Genomic DNA, 17,484 nt, shown 5'->3' with positions numbered 1-17,484 from the left:
AAGAGAGATTAGGGAAGAATAGTGTAGTGAGAGAGAGGAGAGAAAATAGAGGAGAAAAGAGGCTGTATTCCTTGGTTTACACAGGAGACCAATAAAGCTCCGAGACAAGGGGCTTGCACTGTCTACATAGGCCACCAGCGCCCGCTGGAATAGTAGAGAGTGCCCTGCCTTGAGCTCCCTCTCCCGTGGGTCTTAGAAGCCGGGGCAAATGAGTAGACACGGAGAGCCTCTGTGCTCCAGACAGGAATTCAGCCTGAAAAGGGAGAAAAGAACGACATGGGGGAGCCAAGCATCGGTGCAAGACCCACAACTTTATTTTCAAAGGCAGCTTATATACCCCACGTTGTACATAAAGAAATAATGGAATATGCAGAGTTATGCAGGGGCAGCAGTCCTGACCCTTATTGAGGCCAGGCTTTCTTTTTGCATACCTTCCCATATACAAAAGGTCTTAGGTGGTTTTACATCATCTTCTGGCCAGGGGGCCTGTTAACATTTTTATGGCTCTCTTCCTAGATAAATGTCTATCAACCAGAAAACTCATTTTCCCCTGAAGTGTTTTTTCTTTAATCTGCATCACCCTCAAAGTACTAAATAAAGTTACATTCCTGTAGAACAAAGGTGCAGTGGGTTATAACAAAGAAAGTACTTAACTCAAAGATCTAATGTTGCTAATGCCAGGGCTACTAACTGTTTTTTCTACATACCAACTATATCAACAAATAAAAGATATGAAAACTTGGCAGCAAGTATTGGCTCAACAATGAAACCCTTAATCAGTCCTATTCTAATGATTTTGACTCCTCGGAAGCCTCTACATTCCTAGGATATTTTAAGCTTCCTGTAAACAATCACATGCGCAGCTGCAAGCATCCGGACAAACCTGTCAGGCAGGCTAGAAAGCCATCAGAGGGGTCTGGGGATTGAAACACTCATTATGCTCAGAAGATTTATTATCTAAAAGCTCTAAATTAACTTTTTCCAGAAAAAGGTGGTGGGGGGACAGCCCCCTGTTAATGTCAGAGGAGTTGGTGGAAAGCATAACACAGTAAAGCAGGCAGACTCTGGTTTTGGGGGTAGATGCTCAAGAAAGTCCAGGGGGACCCCTGAGGCCTGATCCCGCCTTTGCGTTTGTCAGGCCCCTTTCCTCATGACCTTTGCCATGGGCGGGATTCCCCTTGCTGGTTCCCGGCACCCTCATGTCCATGGCTGCTCTTCTTCTATAGCAGCAGAGTGATGACAGGCTGTATGGCTTGTAAAGACTCATCAGACACTTTAAGAAAAACTTTGCTGAGCCCTTCTTTAGAGCAAGAAAAAACTTAAGCTTTGGAGCCAGGTTTTGTCTGTAGCACTAAGAAGCTTCTCAGAACTTCCCGCCCAAGTGAAGGAGATAGTGGTGCCATCTTGGCCCCCTTTTCTCTGCAGTGTTTCTGAGACGTCTGGGGAACCAGAAGCTCTTTGCCTGGGAAATGCTGTAGAGGCGAATTTCTGAGCGTATGAACTTAGGCCGGGATCCTGAGATTTGTAGCAGGGTCTCCTGTCTCTCTCTCTCCACGTTTCCCACACCCCTGGTATTTGTTTCTTTTTGCTTCCCCCCAAAAGGTACTGAGTCAAATTCAGGGATAGCCACAGCTGGACTCCAGAACTCATTGGCCTTGGATGCTGTGGTCACAGTTGACAGATCTTCCACTTTATCTGTGGGCTTCCCTGATAGATCGGTTGGTAAAGAATTCAGCTGCCAATGCAGGAGGCACAAGAGACATGGGTTCGACCCTTGGGTCAGGAAAATCCCCCGGAGTAGGGAATGGAAACCTACTCTAGTGTTCTTGCTTGGAAAATTCCATGGACAGAGGAGCCTGGAGTCGGACACAGCTGACCGACTGAGCATGCCTGCCTGCATGCAATTAATTGTAAAGTTGTTGGAATATCACACCATTTTAGCTGAAGCAGCCCAGCCTTTCCTTCTTTTGTGAATAGGGCATTCATATCGCTTTTTCTCTGAAGAAAAAAATGGCTTCCTGGTGTTCGGCATAAAATCCCATCTCCTTTCCACAGATTCTGGTCCTTGCCTCTCCCTCCAACCTCACGTTAGTCATTTTCCACTTTACTTTCAATCTGTTCTGCCTGCACCAATGTCCTTGCTGTTTTTCAAATGCATCAAACACACTCCTGCCTCAGGACCTTTTCATGTGCTGTTTCCCAGCCATTATAGATACTTTATTTGCCTATTTGTGCCCCACAAAGAGGCAGATGTTTTTCCTGGCATCCTTGTCACCTTGTCTCTAATGGCTAGAATAGTACCTGGCATACAAGATGAGCTCAGTAAAGTCGTGTTGGGTGGACAGGTCAGAGAGGAGTTCTGCAGATAACATCATCTAAAAACTACTGATCTGTTCTTGCTCTGTCATCAAACAGAAGAAAATGAGACTTGGAGACATGACTTATCCAAAATCACAAGGCAAAAAATTCCCAGGATCAGCCCTAGAATCTGGATTCTTTTCCATGAGCCTCCCAGTGTTCAGTGGCTCGTGTATTTTAACCTGGACCAACATCAAGCAGCATCCCAGGAAATGCTGGGCCTCAAGTTGTCTGTTTTGGCAGGAGGTGGGCAGTTGGTGACAGGAGATGATGCCTTTGCTAAAACTCGAAGAGGGGAAATCAGGATGATGATTATTTTAAACTCTTAAGATGATGGTTTTAAATGCTTTCCTTTTCTGCCCTTGAGGTTTGGATCTTGCCTGTCGAGGGCCTACTTGTGTGTTGGATAGAAAGGGTTGCTTGTTTAAGAGGAGAGGAAGGCACACAGGACCCTGTGGACTGACTTTTAGTCCCCTCTGATGCTAAGCAGGTTATTTCTCCTGTCTGGGCTCCATCTGCCAGTGAGGGGATTGAGGAAAAGCACACCCCAGTGGTGCTGGAGTTTTCCTAACCCAAGCAGGGCTGGTTTGGAGTGTGATGGATTCCTGGCCACGCCCATTGCTGGCGGGAGTCCTGGCTGATGGCTGTCTCCCTGTTTCCTTTGCAGGCTCTGTACATGTTCTACGCCTTGGCCATAGTGTGTGATGACTTCTTTGTTCCGTCTCTAGAGAAGATCTGCGAGGTGCGTGGGAAGGACTTAGGATCTTTGGCAAAGCCCGGGTCGGGGGCTGGGGGTGACTGACACTTGGTGTATCAGTACCAGGCCAAGAAGTGGGGAGCACTCTGGCAATGAAGGTTCTCAGGACAAGTACGTGGCATTGCTAGTGCAAAGCCTCACTCTGAAGCTCCAGATTACAGTTAAGGGGTGGTGTCCTCCCCCAGAGCTTGGCAGAAGAAAATGCTCCCCTGGTGAAATTATTACTCAGGACCTCTGGCTTCATAGCAGATGCTGGTAGTTAAGCCAAAGCTGGTTAGTTAGGGAGCATTTGCCAAAACCAGCTGCAAGTGACAGGTACCAGGTGGGGCTCTGTGTCCCAGGGAAGATGCTGAGCTGCAATGGCAGGGAATGCCCTTGGTCCTAACCTTTGCAGCCTGACATTTTCTCCTTTTAATGCTTTTGTTGCATTTTCCCAGTCCTGACTCCTCCTCCCTCAGCTTCTAGCCAAGGAAGGAAAACTGTCTCTGTTTTTAGCATCTGCTGTGTTCAGACTGGGGGCTTCCCAGGTGGCACTGGTGGTAAAGAACCTGCCTGGCAATGCAGGAGACCTAAGAGATGTGGGTTCAGTCCCTGGGCTGGGAAGATCCCCTGGAGAGTGGGCATGGCAACCCGCTGCAGTATCCTTGCCTGGAAAATCCCATGGGCAGAGGAACCTGGCGGGCTGCAGTCCATAGGGTCGCACAGAGTCGGGCAAGACTGAAGCAACGTACAAACATGCACAAGTGCAGACTGATCTGGGTGTCACTGCACTTTATCCACTTGAAGTCTCCCAGCTATTTGAAGCCATACTGTCGTTGGGACATTTGCCGGTTGGACATGGATTGTTAAGGGTGGGCACGTCCCAATTACTTTATCCCCTGTTGGGCTCCAGGAGGACTGGCTGCTTTTGACCTAGTTCACTAAGTGGTGAGTGACCTGGCAAAAGTGTGCAAAGGCCCTGCCTTCCCTTTGCTCCACGCTTGACCCCTCACCCCACACAGATCAAACCATATGCTCTTCTCCAAGATGCTTGTCAGCGAGAGAATGAGCCAGAGGAGGAACAGAGTCAGGAAATGGCTGCTGGGATGTCAGGGTTGAATGTTCAACCTAGAGGCAGACCTGGGGTGGTGGGCTATCACTTCTTCAGAGGAGGCCCTCAGGAAAAACAGTCAACTGGTCTTTCCAGAATACACACCCCGGAAATGTTGTGAGTCACAGCAACAAGGTTGGGTCCCCTGCCCCCTTTGGGGTGACAGAAACCCATGGACACAGGACCACATTCAGTGGAGACACTAGATGAGGTTACCCATCTCCCTAAAAACACAGAGGTGAGCAAGGGTGATGGTCCTGGCTTCATAGGGAAGACTGATGGAAGGGACCTAGTGAGAGCCATCAAAATTACTGAGGATTCAAAAGGAGGGTGGGAGCATCTCTGGGGAGAAACCAAGGAAAGCTTCATGGAGGAGGTGGCATTTGGTCCAGGCTTTGGAAGTGAGAAGTTCCATCAGCTGAGTGGAAGGAGAAGGTGATTCCAGAAGGAAGGAGTGACCCAAGCAGAGGCAGGAAGGAGGCAGGACAGGATATAGCATGGTTTGGATTCTGCTAAAAGCTATCATAGGTGCTTTGATGGCTGAACCTCTGTGAAACCTCCTCTTTGGCAGGGCTAGGGTGGGTGGGCTTATTCCTGGGGGGTCAATGCTATGCCCCCATCCCATTTTCCAGCAAACCCACAGCTCCAACCCTTCTGAGGATTCCTTCCGTAGCAAGCTTACTGAGGAGGTTGTACTGGCCCAGGGAATGGATTCCTCAGTGGCTTCAGAGCCCAGGCTCCCCAGGAATGCTTTGGGAGGTGGGGGCTGGAGGAGATCAAGTCCTACTCTGAGCCAGTCTTCCCAGAGGCCTTCTAAGGACCATAGCCAGACACCTTCAAGTTGGCATTCAGGGGGACCCAGAATTTCCATGGTTTTCCCAAGCACCCAAAGCCCCCAGCCCCAAATTCCAGATCAGAGGATGGGCCTCTGTGTCCAGAACATGGTCTCACCAAGCAGAGTGGGCCTAGATAGTTCTAGCCCTGTCCCAGGGCTTGGCAGAAGAAAATGCTCCCCCAGTGAAATTATTACCCAGGACCGACTCAACTCTGGGGACAGGAGGTGAGGTCTATTCCAGTGGGCAGGTGTCTGGCCTGCCATTGGGAAGGCCTTCTGGGATGCAGGGGCCAGGCTATGCACCTGAGTTTTCCACATCCCACAACCTGATGTATGGATGTTCACATGGTACCCAAGGTCTGCGTGAGCACCAGAAGTGACAGGCGCTAGACTAGCGGACTCCCCAATGATCCCTAGCTCCTGTTCCAGGCATCCAAAGATGAAAAAGACCCATCTTGTCATCCAGTGGGGGAAGCATGCGCATGGACCTCAGATCCCCACTGCATGGGTCACGTTTCAGCTTCTCTTCCCTGGGGGAGTGGCTGACTCGTGGTGGCCCTTTTAAAAGTCTTCATCAAAGAGAGACTGTTTAAGCGTTCAGACAATGAACAAAAATTTACAGGTTGGGGGAAGGGGAGAGGGGACTCTGGGGTGAGCATCAGGCAGAGTGGAGGAGGACATGTGCTCAGGATGAGCGAAGAGAGGCCACCAGCCCTGAAGCTTGACTCTGGCTGCGGGGCTATGCCCCGCGCTCTCCGTAAGTGGCCAGCAGGCATGCTTACTGCACCTGCAGTACAGCCTGAGGGTCTGTGGTCACTTCTGTTTCAGAAACTCCATCTGAGCGAAGATGTGGCTGGAGCCACCTTCATGGCTGCGGGAAGCTCAACACCAGAGCTGTTTGCCTCTGTCATTGGTAAGAAATCCTATCAGCTTGAGACACGGGATATAGGAAGAACCCAGGTTGGGTGCCCAGACTCTTGTGGGCATGTTTTTTCAGCTCTGAGTGTCAGTTTTCTCATCTGTAAAAGGGGAGATGTGGAGAGAAAGTGAATTAATGGTTCCCTGGGGTGTGGAGTGGAGTAGGGTACTCACAGGTATGGGGTTTTTTTTTTTTTTTTTTTTGAGGTGATAAAAACGTTCTAAAATTAGATTGCAGTGATGATTGTATAATTCTGACTATACCAGAAAACACTAAAGTGATATTTTAAATGGGTGAATTTTACAGCATGTGAATTATCAATAAAGCTGTTCCCCAAAATGGGAGGATTGGTGTAGCAGGTCCCTAAGTACTCTTCCACCTCTGGTTTTGTCATTCTTACCAGCATCTTGGGTATTCCCTGGTAGTAAGAACAAGTCCTGTCCATTCATGGGGTGGGGGACACAGAACCAGCCAGGGTCTGAGGAAGGGGCAGGCCTGGGCTTGCACATGAGGTTTGTGCCTCTTTCTTCCCAGGCGTGTTCATCACCCATGGAGATGTCGGGGTCGGGACCATCGTGGGCTCTGCTGTGTTCAACATCCTGTGCATAATCGGAGTTTGTGGATTATTCGCAGGGCAGGTCAGTGGTGTCTCTCTTCTCATGAAATGACATAGGGATAGCGTGGGAGAGACCTAAGGCCCAGTCTTAGCCATGCCTGTAACTCCCTGTGGCTTTGAGCGGGGGTGTCCCCTCCAGGCCCCTTTCCTTGTGTGTAACAGGGGTGTCCTGTGTTCCTTCCACCCATGGGTCTGAGAGCAGAAAGCGCGTCAGCTGCCCCCTTGGCTGGTCTCGGGGGTGGGTTATGGGGTGTTTATTTGACAGCAGTAAATATTTAAGAAGCGTTTCCTGTGACCCTGACCATGAGCTAGACCCTGGACTTACTTGGGGCCTGTCTTCTGCCTCCCTGTGGGTGCATGAAGCTGGCTTGTTGATTTCCTAGCACGTCTTCCTGATCCTTGGAGCCACAGGGGGACATTAGACTTGACCTCTTAGAGTCGGGCTCATGGAAAGCTCTTTCTGGCCAAGGGAAGTAGAGGGAGGCGGCCAGTCACCCCCAGAAAGTTCTAGCGCTGAGACAAGAGTGAGTGTCTCTGGCCTCCCCCAGCCACATGGCTTCTCCTGGGATACGTGCCATGTGGTCATCGTAAAGGAGCAGGGGGCAGCTTTGAATTACTTATGAATGCGAACCCGCTGTCCTCTGTCCCCAAATATGGCCAAGAGAGTGAGGTGCCTGGAGCAGCCAGACACGCTGTGGTCCTGGTGGACAGTTAAGATGAGCTCCGAGGGCATGTGTCTGCAGCTGCAGGGGTCTGGGGGCAATGGGACACCCCCCGAGCTGTGTCCCCCCATACCCCATCTCCCCAGCTGGTGACGCTAATGGCCCTTTGCTCGGCAGGTGGTCCGTCTGACATGGTGGGCCGTGTGCCGAGACTCCGTGTACTACACCCTGTCTGTCATCGTGCTCATTGCCGTGAGTTAACGCGCCCTCCCCGCGCCCCACTGTCCTATCCCTGGCACTAGGACCAGAGAACCCGTGGCACCCCACCCCGGGGTGTGCTGGCCACTCACTGTGGTCGTGTTGACCTATTTCCCTCCACGGTGCTTCCCTGTCCCGAAAACCTCATACCTGATGCCTTGGTTATCAAGCACATCCAGGTACCACCTTGAGGGCAGAAAGGCCTTGAAAAAGCTAAAGCAGGCGTCATATGGTTGATGCAGTTAAGCTTAAGAACGTGCTCATCAGAGGCCTTGAGACCCTCACTTAGAGCCAGTTTCCTAAGGAGCAGAGTTTCTGGTTTCCTAGCTCACTGCAGAGCTGGGAAGAGAGAGACCAGCTGGGAGCCCTCAGGGTAGGCAGCTGGGAGCAAGGATGTGTGCAGAAAAGGCAGAGGGCCTGAAACAGGGACCCCTGAGGGCTGGGGTGACATCATACATAGCATGTGACAGTGATACAGCAGTGAAGCCCACGACACAGGTTACTGCCGAGGACCATGCCATCCACAGGGGAGCAATTTCCATCCAAGAGGAGCTTTCAAGTGACTGCATGAGGGCAGGTCATATCAAGAGGGCAGATGCGTGTGGCATGCCCAGATCTCAGAGTATGAGATGTGTTCTAGAATAGTTCTCCCCCTAAGGACATCTAGAGCCAACTGGATTTGATAACCATGATCTTTGTATTAGTTCGCTGTTGCCATGTAACAAATTTCCCTCAACACTCAGCAGCTTAAGACAGCAAACATTTATTGCCCCCTTTTTCTATGGATCAAATCTGGGAGTGGCTTAGCCAAGCCCTCTGGCTGAGGATCTCTCATCGGTGTACTCACCGGCCAGAATACAGTTATGTCAAGGCTCCCTTGGGCAACAGTCTGCTTTCAAGATCCCTCAGGAGGCAGTGGGCAAGCCTCAGGCTTGTCCATAGAACAGCTCACATCATTGGGGACTGCTTCCCCTCCCAGCAAGGGCGAGGAGGTGCCAAGATGGAAGCCACAGTCTGTTTGTAACCGAATCTCGGGCGTGACAGCCATCACTTTTGCCATATTCTGTTAGGAGCAGATCCCTAAGATCAGGCCACATATACAAGGGGAGCTTGATTGTATCTGAGAGACTGCCCACCACACCCCCAAAAATGAAAGTTAGAGGTAAAACAATTTACCTATATACAATTTTACCAAATCAGCATAATGCCCAAAAGCATATCATAAAAGACAAAAGTAATTCATAATAAAAGAATACATCTAGTGTGTAACTGTTTGGGCAGGAAGATGCTGGAATGCTGAGTGATGTAATCTGTTGACCTCATACAGGAAGTCTGCAGGCCCTATGGCTGCCGGTGCAGGCTGATATGCTGGACTGGCCGCCCTGTGAGTGGTGTTGACAATGATGATGGAATTTTCTGAAACTGTGAATGACTCCTGATAAAATCCTAAACTGAGCCAAGTACAGTCATCCCTCTCCACTTGCGTGATAGCTAACTCACTAGAAAATTAAGTATTTATTAAAACTGTGTAAAAATACTTTGATTTATAAAATGGAGTTAAGTTCAAAGCTCAGGTCATTTTTTTTGCTGCTGGCTTAAATATCTAGCAGGACATTTAAGATGTGTGTCAAATATGGATAACTCCTCTGGGAGAAAGATTTTACATGTTCGAGATTGACTGGTGTGCTTGGTCTTCACCCTCTAAATGCCAGTAGCCTTCCACTGGGTAATAAAAAACTGACACTGTCCCCATATGTGTCCCCCAAGTTCCCCAGATGGTGATACCAGGCTCCCCTTTGTTGATGTGATACCAGGCTCCCCTCTGCCTCTTCCTCAGAGCCTTGAGACTGGGGAGCCTCAGAGCAGTGCCCAGCCAGGATGACCCTGTCCGAGTGGCCTCCCAAAGCAGATCCTGTGTGTGCTGCCTGCCTGACAACCAGCAGAGGGTGCAGTGGGCCCAAATCCAGACTGCAGCCCGTGGCCTGTCCTGGCATCCTGTGTAGGGACCCCGATGTCTCCAAGATCTGATTGGTGGGCATAACCCCCTCCTGTGTGCACTGGGCCTGGCTGGGGCAGTTACAGGATGCCTTCCAGGACCACAAAGGCATCATTTGTCTGCATCCCACATAGGGGATGCTGGGTGGAGTTGTTGGGCAAAGTCAGTGCCCTCTTATGAAGCTGTGGCAACCTCACCATCACCCTCGGCCTCCCTTCAAGTGGTACAAGTGGGTCCTTTGTCCTCAGAGCTTCCAAAGGGCTTATTCTTTATTTTTAAGACAATGACACCCTTTCCTCCCCACCCACCCCACCCTACCCCATCCTACCCCACACAGAAGTACCAAAGATGGAGGGAGGAATAGATAGATAGATAAATAGAAAGATAGATAGATAGATAGATATGCAAGCACAAACATACATACAGAGATACCTTTTCAGTTTTTAAGATTCTTGATTTCAGCAACCCTATTCCATTAATGAGGGCAGACCCCTGCAGATGGGCCCCCATGGCTACTTGGATTATCAGAAGGCCAGACCAGTTCTCTTTGGAGACCCATACTAGGCCTCATCCTGCAGCATCTGCAGACCAAGGTTTCCACTAAGGAAGGGTCACTTCTACGTTTGAGAAACCCATACCCAGCGAGAGGTGCCAGCTTTCTGTGAAAATCAGAGCAAGCTGGTGTGTGTCACCTCACGGTACTTAGGGGCCTGTGTTTGTTCTTCTTTTGGAGTAAAACTGTCCCCCCATTCTTGTTTCTTTTGCCTTCCCAGTTCATATATGATGAAGAAATTGTGTGGTAAGTTTTAAACATTTGTTTCTTTTTCATTTTTCATTAGTATCCTTGTTCGTTGGGTTCACTGCATCTTTTTAAAAATTATTTTTACAAACATAAGAGCTTGTGAAATTTAAAAAGGCCATCATTGTTTTGTAATGCTTATTTACTCTTGGCTGTATAGAGTCTTAGTTGCAGTATACAGAATCTTCCTTGCAGTGAGCAGGCTTCTCTCTACTTGTGGCGTGGCCCCAGAGTGCGTGGGCTCTCTAGTTGTGGTGCATGGGCTGAATTGCCTGTGACATGTGGGATCTTAGTTCCCCAACAATGGATGGAATCTACATCCCCTGCATTGGAAGGTGACTTCTTAACCACTGGACCACCGGGAACGTCCCAAAAAGGGTATCATTCTAAGCAGTCATACCTTGATCTATCCTTTCAAAGTGACAAAGATTGTTTTCCTTAATATTCCCACCCTGCTAGATAGCAAGATATTTTATAAAGCTAAAATAATGAAAACAGTATGATGTATTGCACAGGAATAAACATGGGCCAACATGGAATATGGAACCGAGAACGCAGTAATGGGCCCAGTTCTGGGATTGGGGCATCATGACAAGGCAGAGAGATGAGGATGGGGAAGGGGGCAGCCTCAGATGCTGCAAAAACAAGGAATCCATGTAGAATCCCTCCGACCTTATATAAGAATAAATCCCAGATGAATTCAAGATTTTGCTGCAAAAAGCAAAATTAAAGAGTTTTAGGGTAGAATCTAAAACTCATCTTTATGACACTGAGGTTGGAAATGATTTCTTAATTAAGATACAAAAGGCACAAACTTCTAAAGAGAAGGTTGATATTTCCACTCTAACCTTTAAGTCATGAATGTATTGGGTTGGCCAAAAAGTTCATTCAGATTTTCCCCATGATGTTGTTGTTCTTGTTCAGTCACTAAGTCATGTCTGACTCTTTGCAACCCCATGGACTATAGCACGCCAGGCTTATCTGTCCATCACTATCTCCCTGAGTTTTCTCAAACTCATGTCCTTTGAGTCAGTGATGCCATCCAACCATCTCATCCTGTCGCCCCCTTCACCTCTTGCCCTCAGTTTTCCCCAGCATCAGTGTCTTTTCCAATGAGTTAGCTCTTCGCATCAGGCAGCCAAAGTATTGGAGCTTCACCATCACATTGTATTTTCCATAATATGTTATGGTAAAAACCCGAGCAAGCTTTTTGGCCAACCCAGTATCTCCCACAAGCCATAAAAACATTCTCTTCGTTGACAGTGGTTGAGACCTGTATCCAGTTTGTGATTATTTGTGGGAATGTATTCATGAGCAGCTGCATGCTTTGGGACCAGAGCATGCTGGTTCTGGGTTTACCCCACCTGTGAGCCAGAAAGTCTCTTTCTTCTGGGTCTCCTCTTCCTCACCTGTAGACGGAGTTCTGGGGAGGTGGTCAGATCATTGACAAACCCCTTTGTCGCTCTGCTGGGCTCTGGGCTCTGTCAGCAGAGGAAGAGCTCCCCAAAATGACTGCAGCTCATATTGGGCACTTAGTAGGTCTTCAGGACACATTCCTCAGATGACCCAACAAGTTAAGCCATGGGACTGCCCAGAGGCTTGTGTTCTGAGCTACAGAAATCTCTACCACGTGTGGAGTTGGATGCTGCTTCTGCAGGACGACAGGAAGAATGCACCCCAGAAAGACCCCCACCCCGCCGGCCCCCACCTCGTGTTCTACCCAAGAGGTTACAGTGCCCGGCCTGTCTCTTCAGGCAGTTCTTAGGGCACCTTCCCACCTGCACCCCCAGCTCCTCTGCTCTCTGGCCGGAATCTCACATGACCCAGGGCCCTTTAGGGTCAAGTCTGTGTGACCCCTGGCCACTCCCCTCCCTTCCCTGGAATGAGGTGCTGTGCTTAGTCACTTAGTCATGTCCGACTCTTTGCAACCCCATGGACTGTAGCCCCCCAGGCTCTTCTGCCCATAGGGATTCTCCAGGCAAGAATACTGGAGTGGGTTGCCTTTCCCTTCTCCAGGGCATCTTCCCAACCTAGGAATCGAACCCATGTCTCCCATATTGCGGGTGGATTCTTTACCATCTGAGCCACCAGGGAAGCCTAAGAATACTGGAGTGGGTATTAATACTGGAGTGGTATCCGTTTTCCAGAGGATCTTCCTGACCCAGGAATTGAACCGGGATCTCCTGCATTGCAGGCAGATTCTTTACCAGCTGAGCTACCAGGGAAGCCCTGGGATGAGGTGGTTCCTCCCTTTTCTAGGTAGCTAGAGGAGCTCCTCCTGAGTCCTGCAGAGCCCCTGTAGTTGAGAAGACCCCAGCCCAGCCTTCTCTGTTACCAAGCGAGTGCCAGATGGCAGGACAGATGAGGCTGGGCGGCTCGTCCGCTGGCCTGGGTCCTGGGTCAGGGACGGTGACAGGACACCCCACGGTGCCCCACCCGCCGTGCCGGGCACACCCAGCCGCAGCCGCGGGCTTCCCCCGCTCTAACCAGCCTCCTTTCTCTCTCTGAGGTGGGAAGGCCTGGTGCTCATCATCTTGTACGTGTTTTACATCCTGATCATGAAGTAAGTACCCTTCTCCTCTCCTGGGCTGTCTCACCCCTGGTTCCACACCCCGCTGCAGCCTTTCGTCAGAGGCAGAAGAAAACCTCAGTCAGCCCTTTCGGTCATTTTTGGCCACCCTGTTTCTCCAGGGGACACCCTGCTGGGGCAGCCAAGGTGGGAGAAAGATATTCAGACTCTGTAGTACAGTACCGTCCACACTTGGGCCAGGGCTGGCGGCTGGTGGCAGGGGGCTGAGGCCGCTCCCCGAATGAGTAACAGTCAAGGACCTCTCTCCCACCCTGTTCCACAGCCTTGGCCCCAGGGTGACTGCTCTTGCTTGCTGTCTCTATAAATCCCCTGATAATTTAATGCCACTCTTTCAAAAGAGCCAGGCAGCTCCAACCTCTCCAGACTCATAAAATGCTGCCTCTGGAGGCTGTCACCCTTGCACAGCTGCAGAGGGTACCGCAGGCAGTTCTAAAGGTGCAGACCCTGGGTGGAGGGGGTGCTCCCATGAGGCCCTCTGGAAGCTTCCCCCGGTCAGAATCATCTCAGAACTACCCAGGATGAGTAGCATTCAGTCATAAAAAGGAAAGTATGACTCATGCTGTGATGCGGAGGAGCCTTGAGGGCATTATACTGAGTGAAAGGAGTCAGGTCACAAAAGGACAAATACTGGGCCATTCCACTTCTGTGAGGTGCTGAGGAGACTCAGATTCCTAGAGGCAGGCAGCAGATGAGAGCTTGATTGCCAAGTGCCTGGGGGAAGGCATCATTAATGATTCCTTGACGAATGAGAACAGAGTTCTGTTTGAGACGGTTGCACCACCTCAGAGATGTAATTATGGCCACCGAAACATGAGCCTGAAAATGGAAAATAGTTAAAACAGAAAATTTTATGTCAGATGTATTTTTCCACAATTGAAAAAAAAAAGCTACCCATGAGATAAGCCACTTTCAGATTTTTAACTTTCTCCTCACACCTCCGCAGATAATTAAAAAAGAAAACACCACTGAGGTTTATGAGACTAGGAATCCCCACGCTGACATAAAACATGTATCGTGTTTTCTAAAAATGGATGGTAAGCTGTCAAAACGGCAGGAGAATTGTCTTTAAAGTTCTCCTCTCTGAGTGCCTTTGGGTGAGGCCGCCAGCCTGGGGTCTGGGACGGAGTCTCCTCTCTGTGGGGACAGTGGCGCTGGCCAGATGGTGTGGGGACAGGGCCTCAGGGCACCCACGGGAGCAAGGCCAGGCCTGGGAGTGCCTGCTTTGGGCCTCTCCCGAGGCTGGGCTGAGCTGCTTTTGTTAGGGCAGGCTTATGGTGTGCAGAAGTAGGCGTCAGTCATTTTCTTGAGCTACAAGGTCTCTTATGACCCCAGGAAGCCCATTCAAAAGGGGCAGGCCCCATTGTTCCAGGTTTCCTGTCAGGAAACTGTCAGCTCAGCTGAAAAGATTAGGATTAACATAAATACGGTATTGATACTATGTATAGAATAGATAATGGGAACCTACTGTATAGTACAGGGCACCCTACTCATTGCTCTGGGATAAATTTAATTGAAGTCGCAAAAAAGAGGGGATGTCTGTGTGTATGGAGCTGATTCACCTTGCTATATGGTAGAAACTCACACAACATTGTAAAGCAACTATTAATATAATCGAATAAAAATTAATTAAAAAAAAACCTCTTAGCTCCCCACTCTCTCACCCAAGGCCAAGCTCACTGCAGGTGTGCAGGGGAGGGGGATGGGGAGGAGGCCCTGCCCACTGCCCCGCCCCTAGCCACTCCCCTGCCCGGCCTCTCCTGCTGCTCTGACCTCCCTTCAACTAACTTGCAGGTACAATGTGAAGATGCAGGCCTTTTTCACAATCAAACAAAAGACTATTGCAAATGGCAACACAGTCAACAGTGAGCTGGAGGATGGTAATGATTACTGTGATAGTAGCTCTGATGACCCTTCCCTGCCATTGCTGGGGCAAGGTAAGGCTGAGCAGACAGGAGGGGGCAAACATGCCATTAAAACCACCCACACACGCCATAAGCTGTCACTGTCTCCCTTGGTCACAGGACCCTACATGAGCAGGGGCAAGTGATTGGGAACTGTGGCTCAGATGGGACAAAGATGAGCCCAGAGTCCACAGTCACATACCCAGGGGTCGCCCCAGGCCTCCTGAAGAAGGCTCAAGGCCTGCCTGGCTTTCCTGACATGCAGTGAACCATATCTCTGACCTGAGTCAAAGGCCAGTGCCCGGAAGCTGAGGACTTGGGAAGGCAGAGCAGGTGGGGTCTCCCTGTGGTTTCTCAGATGCCAGGCCCGGTTCTGGAGAGCTCTGCTCTAGACAGACCACTGACTCGTTGCCCAGAGGAACAGCAAGGCTGGGAAGGACACCATAGAGCTGGAGAATTCCAGACCTGCCCCCAAGAGCCCTACAGGAAGCCCCTTCTCCTGGAGCTTGGCCTGGTCTCCTCAGCTTCTCCCTGGACCCTTGTCTGGGGATTCTGGACCTCCGAAGCCAGCCCGTGGTCTGTCAAGTACCCCCAAATGCTTGGGCTTGACCAGCTACTGCCTTGGGAATCTTGTCTTCAATTCTTTTTATTTTTTGGCTGAACCTTGCAGCATGTGGGATCTTAGTTCACTAACTAGGAATTGAACTCATATCCTCTGCAGTGGAAGCTCAGAGTCTTAACCACTGGACCACCAGGGAAGTCCCTATTCTCAATTCTTAATCCAGCCAGTTACCAGGTGATTCCATCCAGGGGGGCAGTTCTGCCAGGGAGCCAAGAGCATTGACTCCCTCTCCCACCCAAGACTTGTGTTAAGGTCTGAATAGGTTCTTGGAGTCAGGATCTGGGGGGAAAAAACAGCTTTAACTGGCATTGCCGACGAGTTCCACCCATGGTGTTGGTAAAGCTCTCCTTTAACCAGGAGCCAAAGCACCGTGGACCCGCCTCCTGAGGGGTATTTCTCTCTTATTCCTCATGGCCTTGGGCAAGTCACTTTTAGGTCACTTTAATTCCTAATTCCTGTAGGCTCAGAGGGGACTGTTTGCCTGTGTCTGGGACACATAGGGGCCGAAATCTATACTAGGTACTCCCCCAGCCCTCACTCTAGGGGTGGGTCAGGGTAGGAGATTCCTCACATGTGCACTTTGAGCAACTGCTGGGTTGGCCCAAAAGTTTGTTCGGATTTAGGGGGAACCTGAACAAACTTTTTGGCCAATCCAATATGTTCTGCCCCGTCTCGGGTAACCCCCAGGAGGAAGGTACCTGTCGTGGGTGCTGAGTGAGGGGTGAATCTCTCCACGGGGAAGGAGGAAGGCTGCTGGGGAGAGGGGATGGGTGCAGCCAAGGCCACAGGCCCACCCCAGGGGCCCCCAGGAAGGAGCCCAGCAGAGCATGGGCTGATGCCGTGTGCCTGTTTCTTAGACGCGAGCAGACTGCCCCAGAAGAGCTGTTTCCAGAACAGACTTGTCAGGAGGGGAGGAAACGGTGTGGCCGCTGTTTGGGATTCTTAGCTCACAGACATAGCAGCTCCAAGGCGGGTCCCCACCCCTCACAGTTTCTTAAGACAGAGGCTCTTCCTGGCCATCCTTGTACATAGAGATCAGGGCTCCTGGGGTCCTCTGAACCTTCATGGTGAGAGGAGCGATTCTGTTTACCAAGTCAGTGGGAGATGCCCGCATCCTCAGGTGCCAGCCCCAGGAGCTACCTGCTGCCCGTGTGCCTGATGGAGGAGGCTGGTCCCCAGTGCCACGTGTCAGGCATGTGAGCATTTCCTCTTCCAGGCAAATCCAGGCTGCCCTGAGGCCACGTGGGGCCTTTCCAGGGGCTCTCTGGTGGCCCTCACTTTTGCACTTTTGTCAGTAGGATTTCCCACTAGTTTATTGCTTTCCCCCAATCCTCGAAGTCCAGGACACTTTCTGGAAAATTGGAAGATTAGGCACAAGACTGTCCCCTAAGGCAAGGAAAGGAGGGGACATAGGCCTCCCTCCAGCTCTTATCAGGGTGAACGCTCTTAGATAAAAGCCAAGGAGGAAACGGGCTAGGGCAGGGTTTAAGGACGTAGGCCTGGAACTGGAGAGGTTGGGGCCCGGAGACGCAGCCCCGGATGGTGGCTGCTCCTTTCCTCCTGGGCCCATGCTCTTCAGGTCTCCTTCCTGGGTCTCCTTCGGTGGGCCCCTCTCCCCAGCAGCCTTCCTCCTTCCACGTGGAGAGATCTACCCCTCACTCAGCACCCACGATAGGCGCCTTCCTCCTGGGGGTTACCTGAGATGGGACAGAACAGATTGGGTTGGCCAAAAAGTTCGTTCGGATTTCCACACGACCTTTGTGGCCGACCCAATACTTGCTCAATGTGCACACAGGGTGGGGGCTGTGGAGTGGGGCAAGCGGGGAAGTGTTTATCACTCACTGAAGGGCATTGTCCTCTAGAAGCAGATTGACTGGGGCAGGAGATTACACCCCAGGGTAAGGGGTGAGGGTGCCTGAGGAGAACAAGGCTTTGGGATTTTACCCTTTCTGACAGTGTTGCCACAGAATCTTTCAAACTCAGAGCTCATCTCCCCTGGTCCTCAGTCTCCAGGCAGGTCCCATAAACCACGCCATCCAGGGTTGTCAAAGATTGCTGGCTTATAGATGCTTTCAGGAAGA

General features: G+C 50.6%; 1 protein-coding gene across 2 annotated transcripts in view; it reads left to right on the top strand.

Annotated features, from left to right (window-relative positions):
- The window catches only part of SLC24A4 (solute carrier family 24 member 4), a 182,071-nt gene that overhangs the window by 124,131 nt on the left and 40,456 nt on the right, over positions 1–17,484 (top strand). Inside the window, exons 4-10 of one of the 2 annotated variants that reach the window (XM_040256615.1) lie at positions 3,026–3,100; positions 5,869–5,953; positions 6,494–6,597; positions 7,415–7,489; positions 10,265–10,290; positions 12,800–12,853; positions 14,672–14,757. In XM_040256615.1, the coding sequence (XP_040112549.1) occupies positions 3,026–3,100; positions 5,869–5,953; positions 6,494–6,597; positions 7,415–7,489; positions 10,265–10,290; positions 12,800–12,853; positions 14,672–14,757 (505 nt within the window). Of the gene's footprint in view, positions 1–3,025; positions 3,101–5,868; positions 5,954–6,493; positions 6,598–7,414; positions 7,490–10,264; positions 10,291–12,799; positions 12,854–14,671; positions 14,815–17,484 lie in introns of both variants that reach the window. The other variant, XM_040256614.1, reaches the window with a different exon arrangement.

The sequence above is a fragment of the Oryx dammah genome, unplaced genomic scaffold (assembly GCF_014754425.2).
Source record: "Oryx dammah isolate SB20612 unplaced genomic scaffold, SCBI_Odam_1.1 HiC_scaffold_16, whole genome shotgun sequence".
Lineage (NCBI taxonomy): Eukaryota > Metazoa > Chordata > Mammalia > Artiodactyla > Bovidae > Oryx > Oryx dammah.
This window is presented reverse-complemented; position numbering and strand designations above follow the sequence as displayed.